This window comes from Eutrigla gurnardus (assembly GCF_963514095.1).
Source record: "Eutrigla gurnardus genome assembly, chromosome: 3".
NCBI classification, from domain to species: Eukaryota; Metazoa; Chordata; class Actinopteri; order Perciformes; family Triglidae; genus Eutrigla; species Eutrigla gurnardus.
Genome location: NC_139917.1, coordinates 9,767,242 through 9,785,364, shown reverse-complemented (window position 1 = coordinate 9,785,364; position 18,123 = coordinate 9,767,242). Strand labels below are relative to the sequence as shown.

Below are 18,123 nucleotides of genomic sequence, written 5' to 3'. Positions count from 1 at the left end.
ATCAGTGTGAAACATGATTTATTGTAAAACAAAATATGTTACAAAAAATAATCCCCGACAGTGTCATCCAATGAAGAGAGCCTGACTGCAGCTGTGGGCGGGGCTTACAGTCACCGGTACTTCTGGTATGATCCACTCTGACGGCATATGACGGCATAAAGCATCAGATGAGTAAAAAAATACGGTGTTCGTCAGTGTTTCTGGTATTTTGTCCACCCTGCCACTCAGTTCAACAGCAGCACAAACTGCACGTTAAGGAAGCTAACCATGAGCATGCAACCAGACTGCAGCATGTGAAGCTTTCGACTGGCTGACAGCAAAAAGGGGAAGCCCCGCCCACCAACCAGGCCACACCCTTCTCTCCCAAACAGAGTCTCATGGGTTCAAACTTGTCGTGTAACCACACTTCCCGTCCAAACAGGATACAGTTTCTCAGTGTAGCAGTACCCGACCCTCTTAGCAGGAGGCGGGGCGATGTCGTCTCTCACTTTATGACATCATTTTTTGGTTTTCTGGCGAGCAAACTCCTCCGCCCACCTCAGAGCCTCAGTGATGTCACCATTGCTTCCTGTTCCCTTGGCAACTAGCGGAGAGCCCCCAGCACTCCCCCCAAGGTGACGACACACCGCCACCGCCCAATCAGATGCTGAAAGGGACGCCGAGTCCTGAGGAGGGAGAGAACAGCCAATCAGATGCGTCAAACAAGGCCTGGTCACTCTGATGTCACTGACAGATGTGTCACCATTACCTTGGGAACTTGACAGGCACACAGAACCTTCCCAGAATGCCTTTGGTGAGCGAGGAGCATCACGTGACTGTGCGGAGCTGCAGCGCTCAGTTGATTCACTGTCTTCATCAAAATCTGACAGGAAACAGCAAGACAGGTGTGTGATGTCATCAAACTGTTTGCATACAAAGTCAAAGCAAAGATGATCTGCTGAGGATGTCTGAGTGTTGAGCTTCTCCTCCAGAGCTCCCTGATTGACCCAGACTCCATCCAGAAAACAGGCATTTGAAAAGTTGTTGGCTTGTCATCTTCTGGAGAGGCAAAGCATGACTTCAGACTTTCTACTCATAGTCATCACGATGTAGTGATGTCAGCATCCATTCATCTGATTATTGCATTTAAATCACAGAATTCTCTTTATTTTGGGATCGTACAGCTGTGGTAAACCATTTGAACACCAATCATATTGAAACAAACAGATTTCAGCATTCTGTCCTCTGCCATCTACTTGCTAGATACAGGTAATATTGATTGATGCATGATGGGAAATGAAGGATGCAGTGTGTTTGGATAACTTCAGCTGTTCATCTACAGAGAAGACTAGAAGATCAGGTTATTTGTCTTACCGACAGAGAGTCCGTCTCCACAGAATCAACCTGCAGACCCTTCCTGCCTTTCTTTTCCAGCAGAGCCTGAGCTCTCATCGCAGCCTGTGCAAAGCATGATGGGAAAAAAACAGAGTCAGAATGGACAAGCATACACCTGAGGGTCTGTCAGGTCTTAAACCTGAGACTTTTTATAACTAAAGTGAGTCCAAGGTGTGTCTCAGTAAAGTGAGTCTGAAGTGAGTCCAGGGGTGTCAGCAGCATTTGATATGTGGGGGGTCCTGTTTAGGTGGGGGGGGTCTTGTGGCCCTCCCCCAGAAAATGTTGAATTAAGTAGATGCAATTTCCCACATTCTGGTGCATTCTAACATGTTTTTAGAACATGTCTCTTCCCTATATCATGTATCTTGATCCTAGAAATTAAAATGAGAATTAAATAGGCCTATCATTTTTATACTATAATGCCTTTGCAATAGTAGTTATACAACAGACTACAGAATCCAGTGTTTGCACAGTGTATGGCACAGCGGCATATACACTCATGATAGCCTAAATATTGATCCGAGTGTATTGTTAATTTACACAAGCTTTTTTTTCAGCTACGTAAATTACCCATTTCTTTTTTTTTGTTTCAACATGTTTTCGTTTTCTCTGTGTAACTTCAAACACCAATCAGATTGAACAAAAAGTAGAGCAGTCCAAGTTTGGAGGGGCGTTCGCATCCCCCCCTCTAATTGACAGTATTAAACTTGCCTAGTCTGACTGCCAGGCCAGAGCTCCGGTGTTTAATGCTGTCTGCGGGTGCGTTAAACGGCAGTGTTGCAGCGGTTTTAATACGTCCATGATTGTAACTGACATCTGAAATTGAAATATGACCGATGGCCAGTCCACCCCTGTTGCTGGCGTTAACTTGTTGACCGAGTAGCTGCAAGAAGCAAACTTCCTTTGGTGCTTGTGGGTGCTGCAGGCGTGGATTACCATTTGTGTGGGTATTCTCTTACTGATAAAGTGGAACGGATTTGACCGTGAAGCAATGAAAACAGCACTGGAGAAATTAGACCCGTTATGCACTGATATTTTGAACGGCAAGTGTGTGTGTGTGTGTGTGTGTGTTTTTAAAAGGTGGGGGGGTCCTGACTCCCACTCAATATATGGTGACGACCCCCATGGGTCAGTCTCAGGTGAGTCCGGGGTGTGTCTCAGGTGAGTCCGGGGTGTGTCTCAGGTGAGTCCGGGGTGTGTCTCAGGTGAGTCCGGGGTGTGTCTCAGGTGAGTCCGGGGTGTGTCCCAGCTGTGTATGTGTGTGTGCTCACCTCTCTGGTCTCCAGTTTCCTGATGGCAGTGTTACTGGTCCTCTGCAGAGCTCTGAGTCGACTCTGCAGCTCTCTGCGCTGCCACTGAGGGATGGGGGTGTTATCTACAGCCTGACAGAAAAAACACAGGGTCAATCACTACTCAGTCACTAAACAGGTAGAGGACATGTTTTATCATCATCTCAGAGGCTGCAGTGCATGATGGGTACCTACATCAGAGAGAACTCCGACCTCCTTGGCAAGACGCTGGGTGATGTCTAGGCTTAAGGGGGCGGAGCCTGTCATTCTTGCTGACAGAGAGTCCACATCTTGGGACAACACCTGACCCTCCTCCCGAGCCTGAACGCGACAACATGAAAATCAGAGGTAACACTTTACATTTCAGATTAGACAATTTACAACAAATTAAACAACAAACAAAATAATATTTTTTAAACCATTTTTCGCAAATTCAGAGAGCTTTGATTATTAATTTGATCAGAATGAAATAAATATAATGTATAAAATCAAACTATTATCAACAATGTATGGAATTGTATTGACATTGACAGAGAAAAAGAAAAATAGATCCTTGTGGTAGACCATTGTGAATAATTAAAGCATCTGACCCGCGTCGCCTGCAGGCCCGTCACAGCAACGATACGACTGATTCCTTTCACCATCTGTCTCTCAGAAACGATCACCAGATCCCCGATGGCTCCGGTCTGCAGCAGGTGACTGAACATGACTGACATGTTAAAAAACACTTTATGAGAAGCTCTTAACATTTCATCAGTAACGTGGCAAGTGGACAGAACTATTTATCTTCTAATTAATCAATCAATCAACTGTACTTTTTAAATTTAAACCTACCAAAGTGCTCTTAAGACCAGAGCAGGCAGTTGATATGTCGGCTTGGTACTATAACCGGTAAGGAAGTAATTACAGATATCTAAAATAAATAACTGTACTAGTCACAATTATATGTCAGGTAATTCCTTTTAGAACTAGCCAGGATAGAATTTTAGCTTAAAAAAAAAAAAGGTATTTACAACATATTTTCAACATGTGGTAATTTAGTTGAAGATATCTGTAATGTGATTCTTAGAAGTGAAAAAGGAGTTGTTAATAATAATAATAATAAATATAATAATAATAATCAGGGTTTACTAATTTCTAGATGTGAAAAAATATATTTGTAACATGGAAAAAAAATTATGATTTCAACTGAAAAGCACAGTGAAAAGTCAGACAAGCATGCTGGCTTATTATTTTTGACATATTGCAAAAAGTGACCAGATGCAGGAGAACATTCAGGCATCTTTACGGCACTTGACATACTTGGACATAAAAGAATTCTGGGTATTGTAAATAAACACACTCAGTATGGCCCAATACATAGGATTTCAAATTCCAGGATGTGATATTGCTTGCTTTACTATTCTGAGCTGTAATCGTCTGTGCAGCAAATACATGAGGAAGAGGGTCAAAGTTCAGGGTGTAATGTCATGACGAAGTGGTACGACTCAACAGAATGAATAATGCATGCAACAGTAATTTGTAAGTAATTTGTAGGATTTGGAAGGCAGCTCATGTCTCAACTTTTAATGCTGGACATCTTTGTGTTAAATGTGTTGCTAAGAGACAGACGTAACACTGTCAATGTAACAGGTGAACAGGTGTGTCTCAGCCTCACGTCCCACAGCAGAGCTCCACAGACGTCTCTCTGTCTGTCTGATCATCCACCAGTTCAGAGACCGCCACCGCCACAGAAACCACCCGCACAGGGTCTGGATACACCTGGAGACAGACAGAGAGACAGTCAGGACACCTGCAGACAGACGGACAGTCAGAGAGGGAGACAGACAGTGAGACAGTTTCACCTCGTCCACTGTCCTCAGTCCCTTGATGCTCCTGGCTGCCTGCAGAGGAATCTCCTGGCTGTGGACGATCTGATTGGCTGAGATGATGTCACTAACACACCTGTCTACCTGCTGCAGCTGAGAGATGTCCAGTGAACTCTGAGGATAAATAATATATACAGATCTATACAGTAAATATATATATATAATTCAATAAATTGGGCATATTGGTTTGTTTTTAGCAGTTTGACCTTGACGCTGAAGTCAAAGCGGAGGCGGTCAGCGGATACATGAGATCCTCTCTGCTGAACTGAACAACCCAAAACCTTTCTCAGAGCGAAGTTCAGGAGGTGAGTCGCTGTGTGATTCACCATACAGGACAATCTGTGGACCTGAGAGACACACAGGACAGGCAGACAACAGAATCATTTACGTAGATGTATTGTATATGTTGGACAATAAAACATTTCTGCAGAAATCTTTGTTGACATCCTTAATATTGTTTCTCAGAGAAAGTTATTCTAAAAGTTGTCCCACAAGGCTTCGAGCGTGGGTCACTTCTTTTCATAGTAATTAACCTTTACATACTTGCAATGTCCATCTTTATACATATGACACCATATCATACTGTTGTGGTGATTCAATATGTGTTTGGTATTAACCTGGTCCAGGTGCAGCTGGATCTGGTCTCCAGTCTTCAGGCTCTCAGTGGCAGTCACCTGATGGACAACATACCCCCCTGCCAGGATCACTGTCTCCACAGGGAACAGGACGTCCTGAGAGACAGGAAACACACACCTGGGGTCAGACCCCACCAAGACACACAACAGGTTATCTTCCCATGATGCATTTCCCCTATGAGTGGTCAGCTGACCTGCAGTCCATCCCGGGTGAAGTAGCCCTGGTCATGTGACTGTCCCCCCTGCTCAGAGTAGAAGCAGGTTTGATCCAGGACGACACCACAACACTGACCCTCATTGACCTCCGACACCAGAGTCTGACCATCATAAAGAGCTAGGACTGTCGCACGGCATGCTGGGAAAACTGGGAGTAAAACAAAAATGACCTATCTGAACAGGTGAGAAATGTGTTCAGCTGAGAAAGTAGAGACAGACAGGTCGTACCATATCTGTCCTGCTCCAGTCTGTAGTGGTACTTGAGGTGGTCGTCAGTGTGAGGAACACCAAGACGTTGCAGGTCTGCCAAGCTGAGGACATCCAACATCACCTGAGACTGAACACCTGACTGGAGATCAGACTTCACCTAAGAGGGACAGAGAGACAGATGTCACCTGAGAGGGACAGAGAGACAGACATAACCGGAGAGGGCAAGAGAGACAGACATCATCGGACTGGGACATAGAGACAGACATCATCTGACTGGGACATAGAGATAGACATCACCTGAGTGGGAATTTGATCGTCAGTGACCCGGCGGTGAAGCCTGTCTATACTTCTGGAGGATCTCACTGGACTCATTAAAGACACCAAGGATTTGCTAGCTGTTTGTAGCTCTAATCCAATATCAGCGAAGCTCGTGTGAAGTGGAACAGATCGGTACGTCAGTCAAGTCAATGCCAGTGCTGCATGCTGCTGCCAGAGTTGCTAGCTCTGAGGTTGCTGCTGTTGTTTCTCGTTTCGAAGGGAGTTTGAAAACGGAGACACAGAACACGGAAGGGGAGGAGTAAAGTTTGACTTCCTTCCTTCGGGTGTTGATCACTTGTCCCTCTCACCATCCATTTTTCCCTCACTTGTGAACGAGACCCCCAGATACTTGAACTCCCCCATTAGAGCCCCAAGCAGAGGTTTTTTTGGCAGAGCACCACAGCCTTAGTCTTGGAGGTATGGACCTTCATCCCAACTGCCTCATACTCAGCTGCAAACTGCCCCAGCATGTGCTGCAGGTCAAGTTTTCAAGGAGCCAACACAACCACATCATCTGCAAAAAGCAGGGACGCAATTCTGAGGTCCCCAAACCGGACACTCTCCTCCCACCAGCTGCACCGTAAAATCCTGTTCATGAAAATCACAAACAAGATTGGTAACAAGGAACAACCTGGACAACACCCACTGGAAACCTGTTTGACTTTGTGCCGAGAATATGAACACAGCACTCACTTTATTTATACAGGGACCAGATGGATTTTAGGCCCTGGTACCCCATATTCCTGCAGTACACCCCCATAGGATATCCTGAGGGACATGGTCGCACACCTTCTCCCAGTCCACAAAAGGCATGCAGTGGTTAGAAAACTCCCTTGCCCCCTCCAACAGACCTCAAGGGTGAAGAGCTGGTCCACCATGGCCAGGATGGAATCAGCATTGTTCCTCCCGCAGGAGGTTTGACAATCAGTTGGAGCCTTCTCTCCAGCACCTTGGAGAAAGCTATCCGGGGAGGCTGAGCAGTGTGATACCCCGATTACCCTGGTCTGCCACTGACAATAAAGAGGTGTGTCAACCAACACATCCCAACAAAGTCCAGAGCCCTCAGTATGTCAGGTCGAACCTCTGGTGCCTTGCCACTGAGGAGCATTTTGACAACCTGTGAACTCTGAAGATTTGGGGGAAGGCTCACTCATATCTCTGGCAAACTCGGTCTCCTCTGTGGAGAACGTTTTGGTCGGGTTCAGGAGTTCTTCAGTGTTCTCCCTATTCAGGGCAAAGTCACACAGCCTTCGTTGTGCAACTCCATCTGGGTTTCCTGAATGGCTCTTTGTCTGGCCCCACCCCTGGGACCACTTTGCCTTGGGAGACCCTACCAGGAGTTACTGGAGCACACAAACTCCTCCACCATGTGATTGTGGCGATTCGTTGTAGTTACATCACAGAAATACTACAAAATTATTTAAATTTCACATATTTAAAACATTCAATAAGTGAAGATATCTTTGTTTCACAACATAAACTGAGACATCCATCAAAGAGGAGTCATGGAAGTTTACCTTCTGGTTGTCTGCGATCCGTCTTTCCAGCTCATGGCGGTCCACCTGGACTCCTCTCTCCTCTAACATTAGGTCCACCAGGTCCAGAGGGAAACCCAGATCTCTGTGCAGAGACCAGGCCACCGAGGCTGACGGACCCACAGATCACATTTAAATTAATCATCATATTTGAGGAGACAATTGTTAATTAAACTAAAAGTAAGAACATGTTTATAACCATATTAAACAAGGAGGACATGTATTTAGTAACAGAAATCCAAATCCAAACTATAGCTGAAGTTCCATCTATTACTACTACTGCTTCTATTATTATTATTATTATTATTAGTCATATTTGTATTATCCTTATAGTTGCTACTTTTATTGTACATTTCGTTTGGGATTTGGTGCCATGTTAATAAAAGTGACTAAAGATCAACATACTGTATGCTTTTGCATTTGGAAATGAAACATTGAAATAGAATTTAATGTCTTTGAATGGCAGGAAAAGGGCACGTTATTTTCATTAAATATAATTTCGTTTAATTAAATGTAAAAAAAGAAGTTGAAAATTAAGCTGAAATTTTGTTGCATTTTCAATATAATTTTAACGTTCTTTGAACTTTACCTTTAAGACTAGAGATTACTGCCTTTTATCATGTGATCAAACTTTACTAGATCACATGATAAAAACTAAACCATCTCCATGACAACTCTGTACACCGAGGAAGGCCATGAGTAGTACCTGAAAGATTTTAAAAGTTCAACTTAACAGCACCATACCAGTGTTACTACATGTCATCGTCCAGCAATCAACTAGTTAAATCTCCACCTCTTGTTTACCAAAATTGCTTTATTCATGATTGTTTGTTTGTTTAAGTTTGTCCATATTTAATAAACATAACAGAATGTTCCTGAAAATGTTTTTCCAGGTTGGTAAACTCACCTCGTCGTTAAAATTCAGTTTTTGTAAGGAACTATTTTTTCAGGCGTAACAACATTCAACGGCTCTCTTTGCTCTGGTGTGATTGCCAGCTTAGAGGTGGAACCAAAGTATAAAAGGAGGTCAACAACTGGCTGAAAGTTAGACCTCGGACGTGTGAGAATTTTAGACTTGTACATACGACTCAACAGTCTCCATAAATTAATGATGTCCAACACCTCCCAGTACATCTTCCTCAAATTCACACTGGGAGTATGGGGGAAAAATACTATTGGGAGTGTCGGGAAGTTCTCTGACCAGTAACTTCTTCACTACATTGAATTGTGGATTGTAAACCAAGCATCATTTACGACATTGCTTCCTGATTACAAAGTCCAATCAGAACCAGAGAATGTAAATGGGAAGCAGCAGAGAGAACATGTGATCCTTGAACATTAAGTAAGTGTCGCTGAAATGAGACTCTCTTGAACTGGATATTAGCGGCTAGCTTCACCGGGGCCACTTAGGTAAACTGGAAGTGAACCCAGAACCTACTTCTAGCTTCGGAAGCAGATGGGATTTGATATCAATGCACAGATTTCAATGGCTTTTATGTGAGTTATATAGTAATTTTAGATCAAATAAACATTACAAGGTTGACACATGAATGTCAATGAAGGGAGGTTAAAACAGGGAGGCGGAGCTCTACTAAAGTAAACGGATACACTGTTGAAGACAGGAGGAACCTCTGCTGATGGAGAGGAGGCAGAACTAGACTGGGATGGTCCTTTAAACAACCAAGTCTCTCTGTCTGGAGCCTACCCAGGTGGCTTATGGGAGTTGTAGTAGCTCAGAAGGGGACTGACCGGGGAAGACTCCATGTTTGTAGTCTTTCCTGTTGAGTGTTCGCTGGATCAGCCTACTACCCTGCTGCAGAGACAACAGGAATTGAGCCTCGTTCTCGTTGATTACGTCCAGAATCTGAAAGAAAACGTATACAAAAAAATGCATATGTTTATTATCTTGTGATTTTTGACATGAGAAATACAAGGTGTGGCGTGTGAGCTGGTTGATGTGCGTGTCTCAAGGGCAAAGAGACTTGGTAGCTTTATCTAGCTAACTAGATTAAGGTGACCAGATTTCTGAAATGAAAATCGGGGACATTTCCAGCGCGGTGGTCAAAATTCCAATGTTATCATTATGAAATAAATAACAGGGGCAATTACATGTTAATTTTAATATGTAAAAGCAGTCTGCAGCAATTAACATTAGAGCTGTAAAAACCACAGATGAAACAAAAACAACAAAACAGATTCTTATCTTATTCAACTTATTTATTATTTAGCTGATGATTTTTTTTTTTTTCAGTTCACAAGCTTTATGGAGAAAACAAGAACACATTTGATGGTGCACATATGAAGAACCACAGTGCAGACAACTGACTTTAAAAGAGGTCTTCTCAAAGTTATAGAGAAATTGTGAATGCTGTGAATTCATTGTGCGGAGCAACAATATTACAATCCTGTCTACTCAGGCCTGAGGTAAGAAGGTATTATGTCTTCCACCTTTTTAATTCCAATGACTGTAACGTCAGTACGTTAGTTTCACTGGCTACCGTAATAACTGGAGTTTGCGTCGGTGCGCAACTTTTTACTGGCTACCGTAATAACTGGAGTTTGCGTTGGTGCGCAACTTTTTTTCTCTCCCATTCAAATCGGGGACATTTTCGGGGACAGCTTTAACCGGGGACAGGTCGGCCAAATCGGGGACTGTCCCCGAAAATCCGGGACGTCTGGTCACCCTAAACTAGATACATAGCTAAGTAGATACTTAGCTAACTATAAATCTAGCTAACTAGATACATAGCTAACTAGATACTTAGCTAACTAGCCAGACATCTGTCTCCAGAGCTGCATCCTCTCTCATCCTGCGAAGCTGTGACATCACTTTACAGCCCCACTGACATTTGTTGTTTCCATGACAACTAACAACAATCCCCATTTTCTTTGTAAGAGTCACATGAACACCGAGAACAGTTCGATGTCCGTTCTCCTCCTATTTTTATTTTAACGTCTACCTGTCTGTAAATGAGTATAAACATGTTCACTGTGTGTATATAAATATTGCATTTGTGTGTATGAATAAAATATTCCATAGAAAACTGCCTCACATGTTTGTAAGTCAAGTTAATGTTACTCACCCTGTCTGCCTCCCTGTGGAGCTCCGGATACACATCGCCCTGCCATATAGGAAATAATTAATCAATCAATCAATCAATCAATCAATCAATCAGTTGATCCGATATTTAATCTTGGTCTGGTCAAATATTTATTCCCGGCTCAGTCCAATTTTTAATCTTGGTTATGTCCTACATAGTCCTGGTTCAGTCTAATATTTTATCTTGGTTAGGTCCAATATTTAGTCTTGGTTGAATCCAATATTTAGTCCTGGTTCAATCCAATATTTAATCGGTAAAGTCCAATATTTAGGCTTGGTTCGGTCCAGCATACAGTACTGGTTCAGTCCAATATACAGTACTGGTTCAGTCCAATATTTAATCTTGGTAAGGTCCAATATTTAGTCCTGGTTCAGTCAATCTTATTATCTTTGTGGACATTGATCTGTGGTCTGATTCAATAAAAAATATTCATCTGCTTTTTGCCATGTCTCATTTATGCAGAGGAAGTCCAGATTATTGTCAGTTATGAATTAACTGAGTATGAGTCCTTTGCTGTTTAGGGATCAGGTGTTAAACAGAGCAAATTTGAGATGTGGTTGGATTTGGACAGGCAGCTTTAGCAATGGGGCGGAGGCAGGCAGATCGCAAGTGTAGCTTGTTGTGATGATGACGTAGGGTTTCTGTGGTGGTACACTTAACAAACCAGAGGGAAGGGATGGAATGAACGGATCGGTCAGACCAGGAGTAAACAAACTTCCTATGGGAGGCTCTGTGGATGTAACATGGTCGGCGACTAGTACACATCTTATTTATATTTTCTCCTCATATCTGAATGTTATACATTTCTATTCTAGACAGAAACCGGATTAGGGACCGTATTAGATTTGGGCCTGTATTTGACCATCTTTGTGAAAGTGTTAGTGTTGCATTATGGGAAATGTATTTTACCAGTGTGTGGATGACCGTAGGAACCAGGCTAGCCAGTGCTCCTGGAGGAGCCCGAAGGACCTCGACACAGAACCGAACCGCCCGTCGCAGAATCCTTCTCAACACTAACCTGGTACACAAATAAAAATAATAAAACACACACACAAATAAACAGTGCTCTGAAAGGTGATTGGTTGATGACTCACTCTGCTCCTGACATGCCTGGATGAACTCCATCAGCAATGCAGACTGTTAGTGTGCGAACGTGGTCAGCCACAACTCGGTACGCCATGTCTACCTTCCCCTCATCTGCCGTGCCCGTCCTGCCACCATAACAGCCGACCCTCGACCTCTGAGGACAGACACGTTGTGTAATTGAGGTTATTGTGTCCTCGGTGTACCTGGTTTTATAGTGTACCTGGTGTACTTGGTGTTGTGTTATAAGAGAAGATAAGATAAGATAGTCCTTTATTCATCCCGCAGTGGGGAAATTTACAGCGTTACAGCAGCAAGACAGTAAATGGTGTACTTGATGTTATGGTGTACCTAGTTTTATGGTGTACCTGGTGTTCTTGGTGTTATGGTGTACCTAGTTTTATGGTGTACCTGGTGTTCTTGGTGTTATGGTGTTCCTAGTTTTGCGGTGTACCTGGTGAACTTGGTGTTATCGTGTACCTAGTTTTATGGTGTACCTGGTGTTATGGTGTACCTGGTGTTATGGTGTACCTAGTTTTATGGCGTACCTCTTGGTGTACCTCTATTACATTATGGTATGGTATACATGATGTTATGGTGTACCTCTCATACATTATGTTATGGTGTACCAGAGGCCTGTACTACGAAGTGAGTTCAACATACCAGGGTATCTTTCTTTTATCTGGCTTCACTAACCCTAACAACTGCAGAGATAAGCGGTCACATGATGCTGGTTATCAACTCGGTAAGTCAACCCAGCGTTTCCCTTTCCAGCTGTGAGCGCATGCACGACCAAGAGGCGGCGTTTGCAGCATTTGACCAATCACAAACATGGATCAGTCTAGGTGGTTATGTTGTACCCAGTGTTACGGTGTGCCTGGTGTTACAGTGTGCCTGGTGTTACGGTGTATCTAGTGTTACGGTGTACCTGGTGTTACGGTGTACCTGGTGTTACGTGTACCTGGTGTTACGGTGTATCTAGTGTTACGGTGTACCTGGTGTTACGGTGTATCTAGTGTTACGGTGTACCTGGTGTTGCAGTGTACCTGGTGTCACGGTGTGCCTGGTGTGGCAGTGTACCTGGTGTTACGGTGGACCTCTTATTACGGTGGACCTCTTGTCATGGGGTGCCTGGTGTAGTTCATGTTATGGTGTACCTGGTGTTATGCTGTACCTGGTGGATAGCCTGGAGCAGCGGGATGAACAGGTCAGTGTCGTAGTTTGATCTTTTACCCTGCAGGACGCTCACCAGTCGCTCCAGTCCCATGCCAGTATCCACACTGGACTGGGGCAGCAGCCGCAGACTATGATCTACCTCCCTGAGACACAGACACAGACACACAGACACAGACACAGACACAGACACAGACACAGACACAGACACAGACACACAGACACAGACACAGACACAGACACAGACACAGACACAGACACACACACACACACACACACACACACACACACACACACACACACACACACACACACACACACACACACACACACACACACACACACACACACACACACACACACACACACACACACACACACACACTTTTTGCTGATGGTTCATAGAGTTGTGAACTGGTCTTATATGAATCAGACACTGGTACAGGTGTGTGCAAACCTGTTGTACTGCATGAAGACCAGGTTCCAGATCTCCACCACGTCAGGGCTGTCAGCGTTTACGAGTGTTGTGGCGTCTCGTCCTCCCACATAGTCATAGTGGATCTCTGTGCAGGGTCCACAAGGGCCCGAGTCCCCCATCTCCCAGAAGTTCTCCTTCGGGCCGAACGGCAGGAGGTGAGCGGGAGGAACCCTAAATTACATGTTTACAAACAGATACGACATTTAAGAGTGTTGAATAAGACTTTTTTGTAAAACAGCAGGTTCAGGTGGAGAGTGGCACTGCAGCAGAGAGACAGAGAGGCTTCCAGAGCAAAAAGACAATAAATCATAATAAATCCAGATTAAGTTTTGTGAGAAGTTGATGAGGGAAAGGTGTTAAAAGCAGGAAGACACCAAGTGTAGAAATCTCTGGTTGAGTTGAAGTGGTGTTTGTGAAGAGAAGGTCTCTTTTCTTTTCAGTCGACTTCAGGGTCCTGAAAAAACTGGTAAAACCAGACTTCAAACCGTGGTGTCTGGTGGATGGGGTTGGATGGATTACAGTAGACAGATTCAGAAAAGATGATGAGTCTGATTTTATGAGAACATCTGGTCACTGATCCAGAACCAGCTCAGCACGGTACCTGTCCTGCTTTAATCGTCTTCCAACTTAATGTGTTGACTCCATCCTTCTAGTTAGCTATGCTAGCTAAATCCTGGACCTGGACTTGATGTTCTGACTGCAGTTTTTAACCGTCCTCTTGTGGATCCGTTCAGTGCTCTAGCAGAGCTGCTCACACATCACTGCCCGGCTGTCACGCACCAACTTTTATTAAAATCACCATTGCACTAAAAGTAGCGCTACTAAGGAAACGGGGGACTGTTTTTATTGGCCAGATATCATGATAACACTAGTCTCCACAAACAACTGGTGACCGTTGTGTGACTGCAGGGATAAAAATATGTGTACAGTGCACTAACAATAGAACATTGTATCTGGTTTTATTGCAATGAAGGTGGTTCTTTGACTGACGACCATCTTTGTTTGCTTTCAGTCAGATACATCAGATCTTTCAGAGACCCGCTTACAACAGGGTTTCAGAAAAGCCCCTTGGGGCAAATGGGGATTTGTGATATTCTGAAATATGAATAAACTTAACTTGATATGAACACTTCACGAGTGGTGAACGCCAGCATCCACCAATGCACCATCAAGGCTTCTTATTATTTGTATTATTATTATTCACAAAGGTCTTGTCACATCTTCAGGTTATCAGGTTTAACTAATCCCAACAACTGTGAACACTGGTTATAAATCAGTAAACCAATCAGGTTCCTCAGTCTGGCTGTGAGCATCTTCACATAAAAGGGGCGGAGCTTATAGCATCTGACCAATCACAAACACGGACAGGTTTCCAGTCAGCGGAGTGGAGTGTTTTGAATGGATATCTCACATCACAGTATCAGTCGTCTTGGTTACTGTGTGACCTACCCGAGCTCCAACCAGATATTTCGAGTCTCTTCGTCAGCCGGTAAACCCGATGCAGCGTCTCCAGCAAAGTAGGACACATACAGTCTGTCTGCAGGTATCCCATAATGCTCTGTGAGGAGGCTCCATGCCATGCAGCACGCCTCCTCCTGTCAGACACAACAAAGTTAGTGTGATGTTGAGCAGAGCTCCCCCCCCTCCCCTGCCCTCCCCTGCCCTCCCCTCACCTTGAAGTAGTCTCCAAAGGACCAGTTCCCCAGCATCTCAAAGAAGGTGTGGTGGTACAGGTCTCGGCCCACGTCCTCCAGGTCATTGTGTTTGCCGCCAGCTCGGACACACTTCTGACTGTTGACCACTCGGCGGTACGAGGCCATCTCACTGCGAGGGTCGGCGGTCCCCAGGAAGATCGGCTTAAACTGAAACCAAAGTCCACAGAGTACCATGACCTCCAGACCAAGAACACCTGACAGTTAGACCTTCAGGTGGACAGGAAGTCCAAACATCCTTTAACACACTGTCTTTTTAACATTCATTCAACTTGAAGATGGAAACATTTATTACTTAATGCTAATAACAGTCATAGGAATATTATACTAGAAATATACTGCTAATCATGACAATAACAATAATAAGGAATTATTTTAAAAGGAAACAGAAAAAGAGACTGTAAATTAAACAAATTAATTAATGAATATTGCTGCTGAAGGCATGTGTGAAGATGACACATTAACACATCAACACCAGGGGGCTATTGCACAATAGCAGAATTCAGATATCCAGGATAAATGACTAAACTGGGTTCAACTAGACCAGTCTGGATTAACTGGTTGCTCAAAGGCCAAACCAGGATGAACAGCTGCGACTAAGTCAAGCCAGGTGCAACTAATCCTGGAGAGGACGAGCGTGTGGAAACCTCAACTCGACCCCAAGATCAATCACTCAACAGCATCGTGAACGGTTATAAGTTTTACACATGTGGAATTTAATCAAATCTATATGAGGCTGAATGAATGTAAATGAGTGTAACGAGCAGTGGCATAACTGTAATGAACAAGTTCTCAGCAAAGTGACTGAGATTTAGGATCAGATTGATAGATCCTGGATCGTAGCCTGGTCTGGGGCAGGCTGGCTCCCCATAAATCTCCATGGTAACTTATGCCATAACAAATGAGACATGCTTTCGTGCAACCGGGTCACAGATAACTTCAGCCAGGATGAAGGGAAATCACGGCTTAATCCCTTATCTAGGTTTTGTGTAACAGCCGTCTGGACATACTTGATGGATCTATTACATCAATACTAGTCTGGGGGTCCGGTATGATCCGGCAAAAAACTATAAAAATGAGCAGATCAGAGTTTGCATCACATGGACAACTCGTTGGTTTGTGTCCTTTTCTAGCCGGCTAAAGATCAGAGCAGCTGCAGCAGTCAACTTTAACAAGACCAAGATCAGGAACTCATTTCAGCATGGAGGATGTTGATTTCATAAAGTGTCGGTTGTCGTTACTTACTTAGTACAAGTAATAATACCACAATGGAGAAATACTCAAAATCTACTCAGTAAAAGCACTCTTTATTCAGAATGTATATAATCTGAAAACCTGTACAGCTGTGATATAAATGTAGTGCAGTACAAAGTAAAAATATTTACCTCTCAGATGTAGTCAAGTAGAATTATAAAGTAGCCAAAAATAATACTCAAGTCAAGTACCTCAAAGTAGTTCTTCAATAAGTACTATACAACAACGCTAGCTAACAGTATAGCCACCCTAAAACATTAGAGATTAGACTATAATCCTATATTAGTATAAACAGTATTATAGTTTACACTGTTTGCTCTTTTACTCACGTCGCCAGCAGCTTAACAGCTCTCATGTCATTGAGCTTTTATTTTGAAAATACTGGCTAACAGCCGCTAGCTTGCCACAGGTGTATGAACTAAACAGACCGGGACACACCGGACCTGGTCTAAACTGACCTGGTTCATGCCGGCGTTGACGAACAGCAGACTGCGGTCTCCTCTGGGCCGGACAGGGGAGGACGGTACCAGTCGGTGTCCGTGTTTCTCCCGGAAGAAGTCCAGGAAGGTGCTGCGGACTCGCGCAGCGGGCATCTCTGGAGGAGGAGCGCCGCTGAAGGAGCGAGCTGAACGGGCAGAGAGTCGGCCCGGCGGCCCGCTGAGAGGCCGCAGCCTCTGGACCAGCAGTCTGAACATCTGGACCACTGAGTCTCAAACACTGAACCTAAACCATGGTGACCCTAACTGGGACGACCGGTTATCGTGCTACACATGCGCACTTGACCCTTTTCTTCTTTTAATGTGCAGTGACTGATATCAGTGCATGACTGCCCCCTAGTGTTCACAGTGCACAGTCCTCCCAAATCAACATTATTCTTATTAATTTGCTACACAGAACATGAAATCTCCCGTCTCACTTATTAGTTTCAAGCGGATGATAATTGAATCCAACATGAAACAAAAATCCAAACGAAACAAGATATTTACATCTATTCGATGCATAAACGGGCTGCACAGTGTCCTGGCCTCGATTCCCGGGTTGGCCCTGGGTTCCTTCTGTGTGGAGTTTGCATGTTCTCCCCGTGTAAGCGTGGGTTCTCTCCGGGTTCTCCGGCTTCCTCCCACAGTCCAAAGACATGCAGGATGGGGATAGGTTCATTGGTGAGTCTAAATTGCCCGTAGGTGTGAATGTGAGCGTGAATGGTTGTTTGTCTCTACATGTTGGCCCTGTGATAGACTGGCGTCCTGTCCAGAGTGTACCCTGCCTTCGCCCAATGACAGCTGGGATCGGCCCCCGCGACCCTGAATACAGGATAAGCGGTAGACAATGGATGGATGGATGGATGGATGATGCATAAAGGGGATGGTTTCCAAGGCGATGTGTGGAGAAGTGCCATTATGACACTGCCAGCGATAGCACCAGCGATAAGAAAGCAAATTAATATATTTCAACATCAAAATGAAACATCACCAATATTAGAAATAAAAACATGCACCATCTCTTCTTTTCATTTCCAATAAACAGAGAGTTCTACTTTAAGTATGTTAGATGTTAAGTATGTTAAGTATGTAAGACAGCAGGCTGCTGTGGTTTATAAATTACCCGTATGGTGTAAAACGGGGGTGTCTAGCACGTGTAAGGCTCAGAATCAGCCCAACAAAGCGTCCAATCCAGGCCCCCTGTATAGTTTATGTGTCGTGTTTACAGCACCTCTGGGTGCTCAAGGAAAATAATATCTCACATCACTATCAGACACTATCATGGCGGAAAATACAAGGAGTCCTTGAACAGAGAAGATACCTTCATTGTTGTTGGCTTCTTCACCTGGTTTGTAAATGGATTGTTCCTTTTTTTGTTTCATTGTTTTCAAAATGTAC

General features: G+C 44.0%; 1 protein-coding gene across 1 annotated transcript; it reads right to left on the bottom strand.

The window, feature by feature from the left end:
• Position 1: 1 nt before the first annotated feature.
• On the bottom strand, positions 2–17,017 carry aars2 (alanyl-tRNA synthetase 2, mitochondrial (putative)). Its single transcript, XM_084006671.1, has 22 exons — positions 16,705–17,017; positions 14,954–15,142; positions 14,730–14,875; positions 13,260–13,451; positions 12,804–12,948; positions 11,641–11,786; positions 11,456–11,564; positions 10,529–10,567; positions 9,195–9,309; positions 7,428–7,555; positions 5,611–5,749; positions 5,361–5,530; positions 5,149–5,262; positions 4,738–4,878; positions 4,508–4,645; positions 4,321–4,424; positions 3,254–3,362; positions 2,859–2,984; positions 2,646–2,756; positions 1,354–1,437; positions 749–862; positions 2–665 (listed from the first exon to the last, which is right to left on the bottom strand). Exons 1-22 carry the CDS (start codon positions 16,939–16,941, stop codon positions 498–500), a joined length of 2,964 nt encoding a protein of 987 aa, XP_083862797.1. The 5' UTR covers positions 16,942–17,017; the 3' UTR covers positions 2–497.
• Between the last annotated feature and the right edge of the window lie 1,106 nt (positions 17,018–18,123).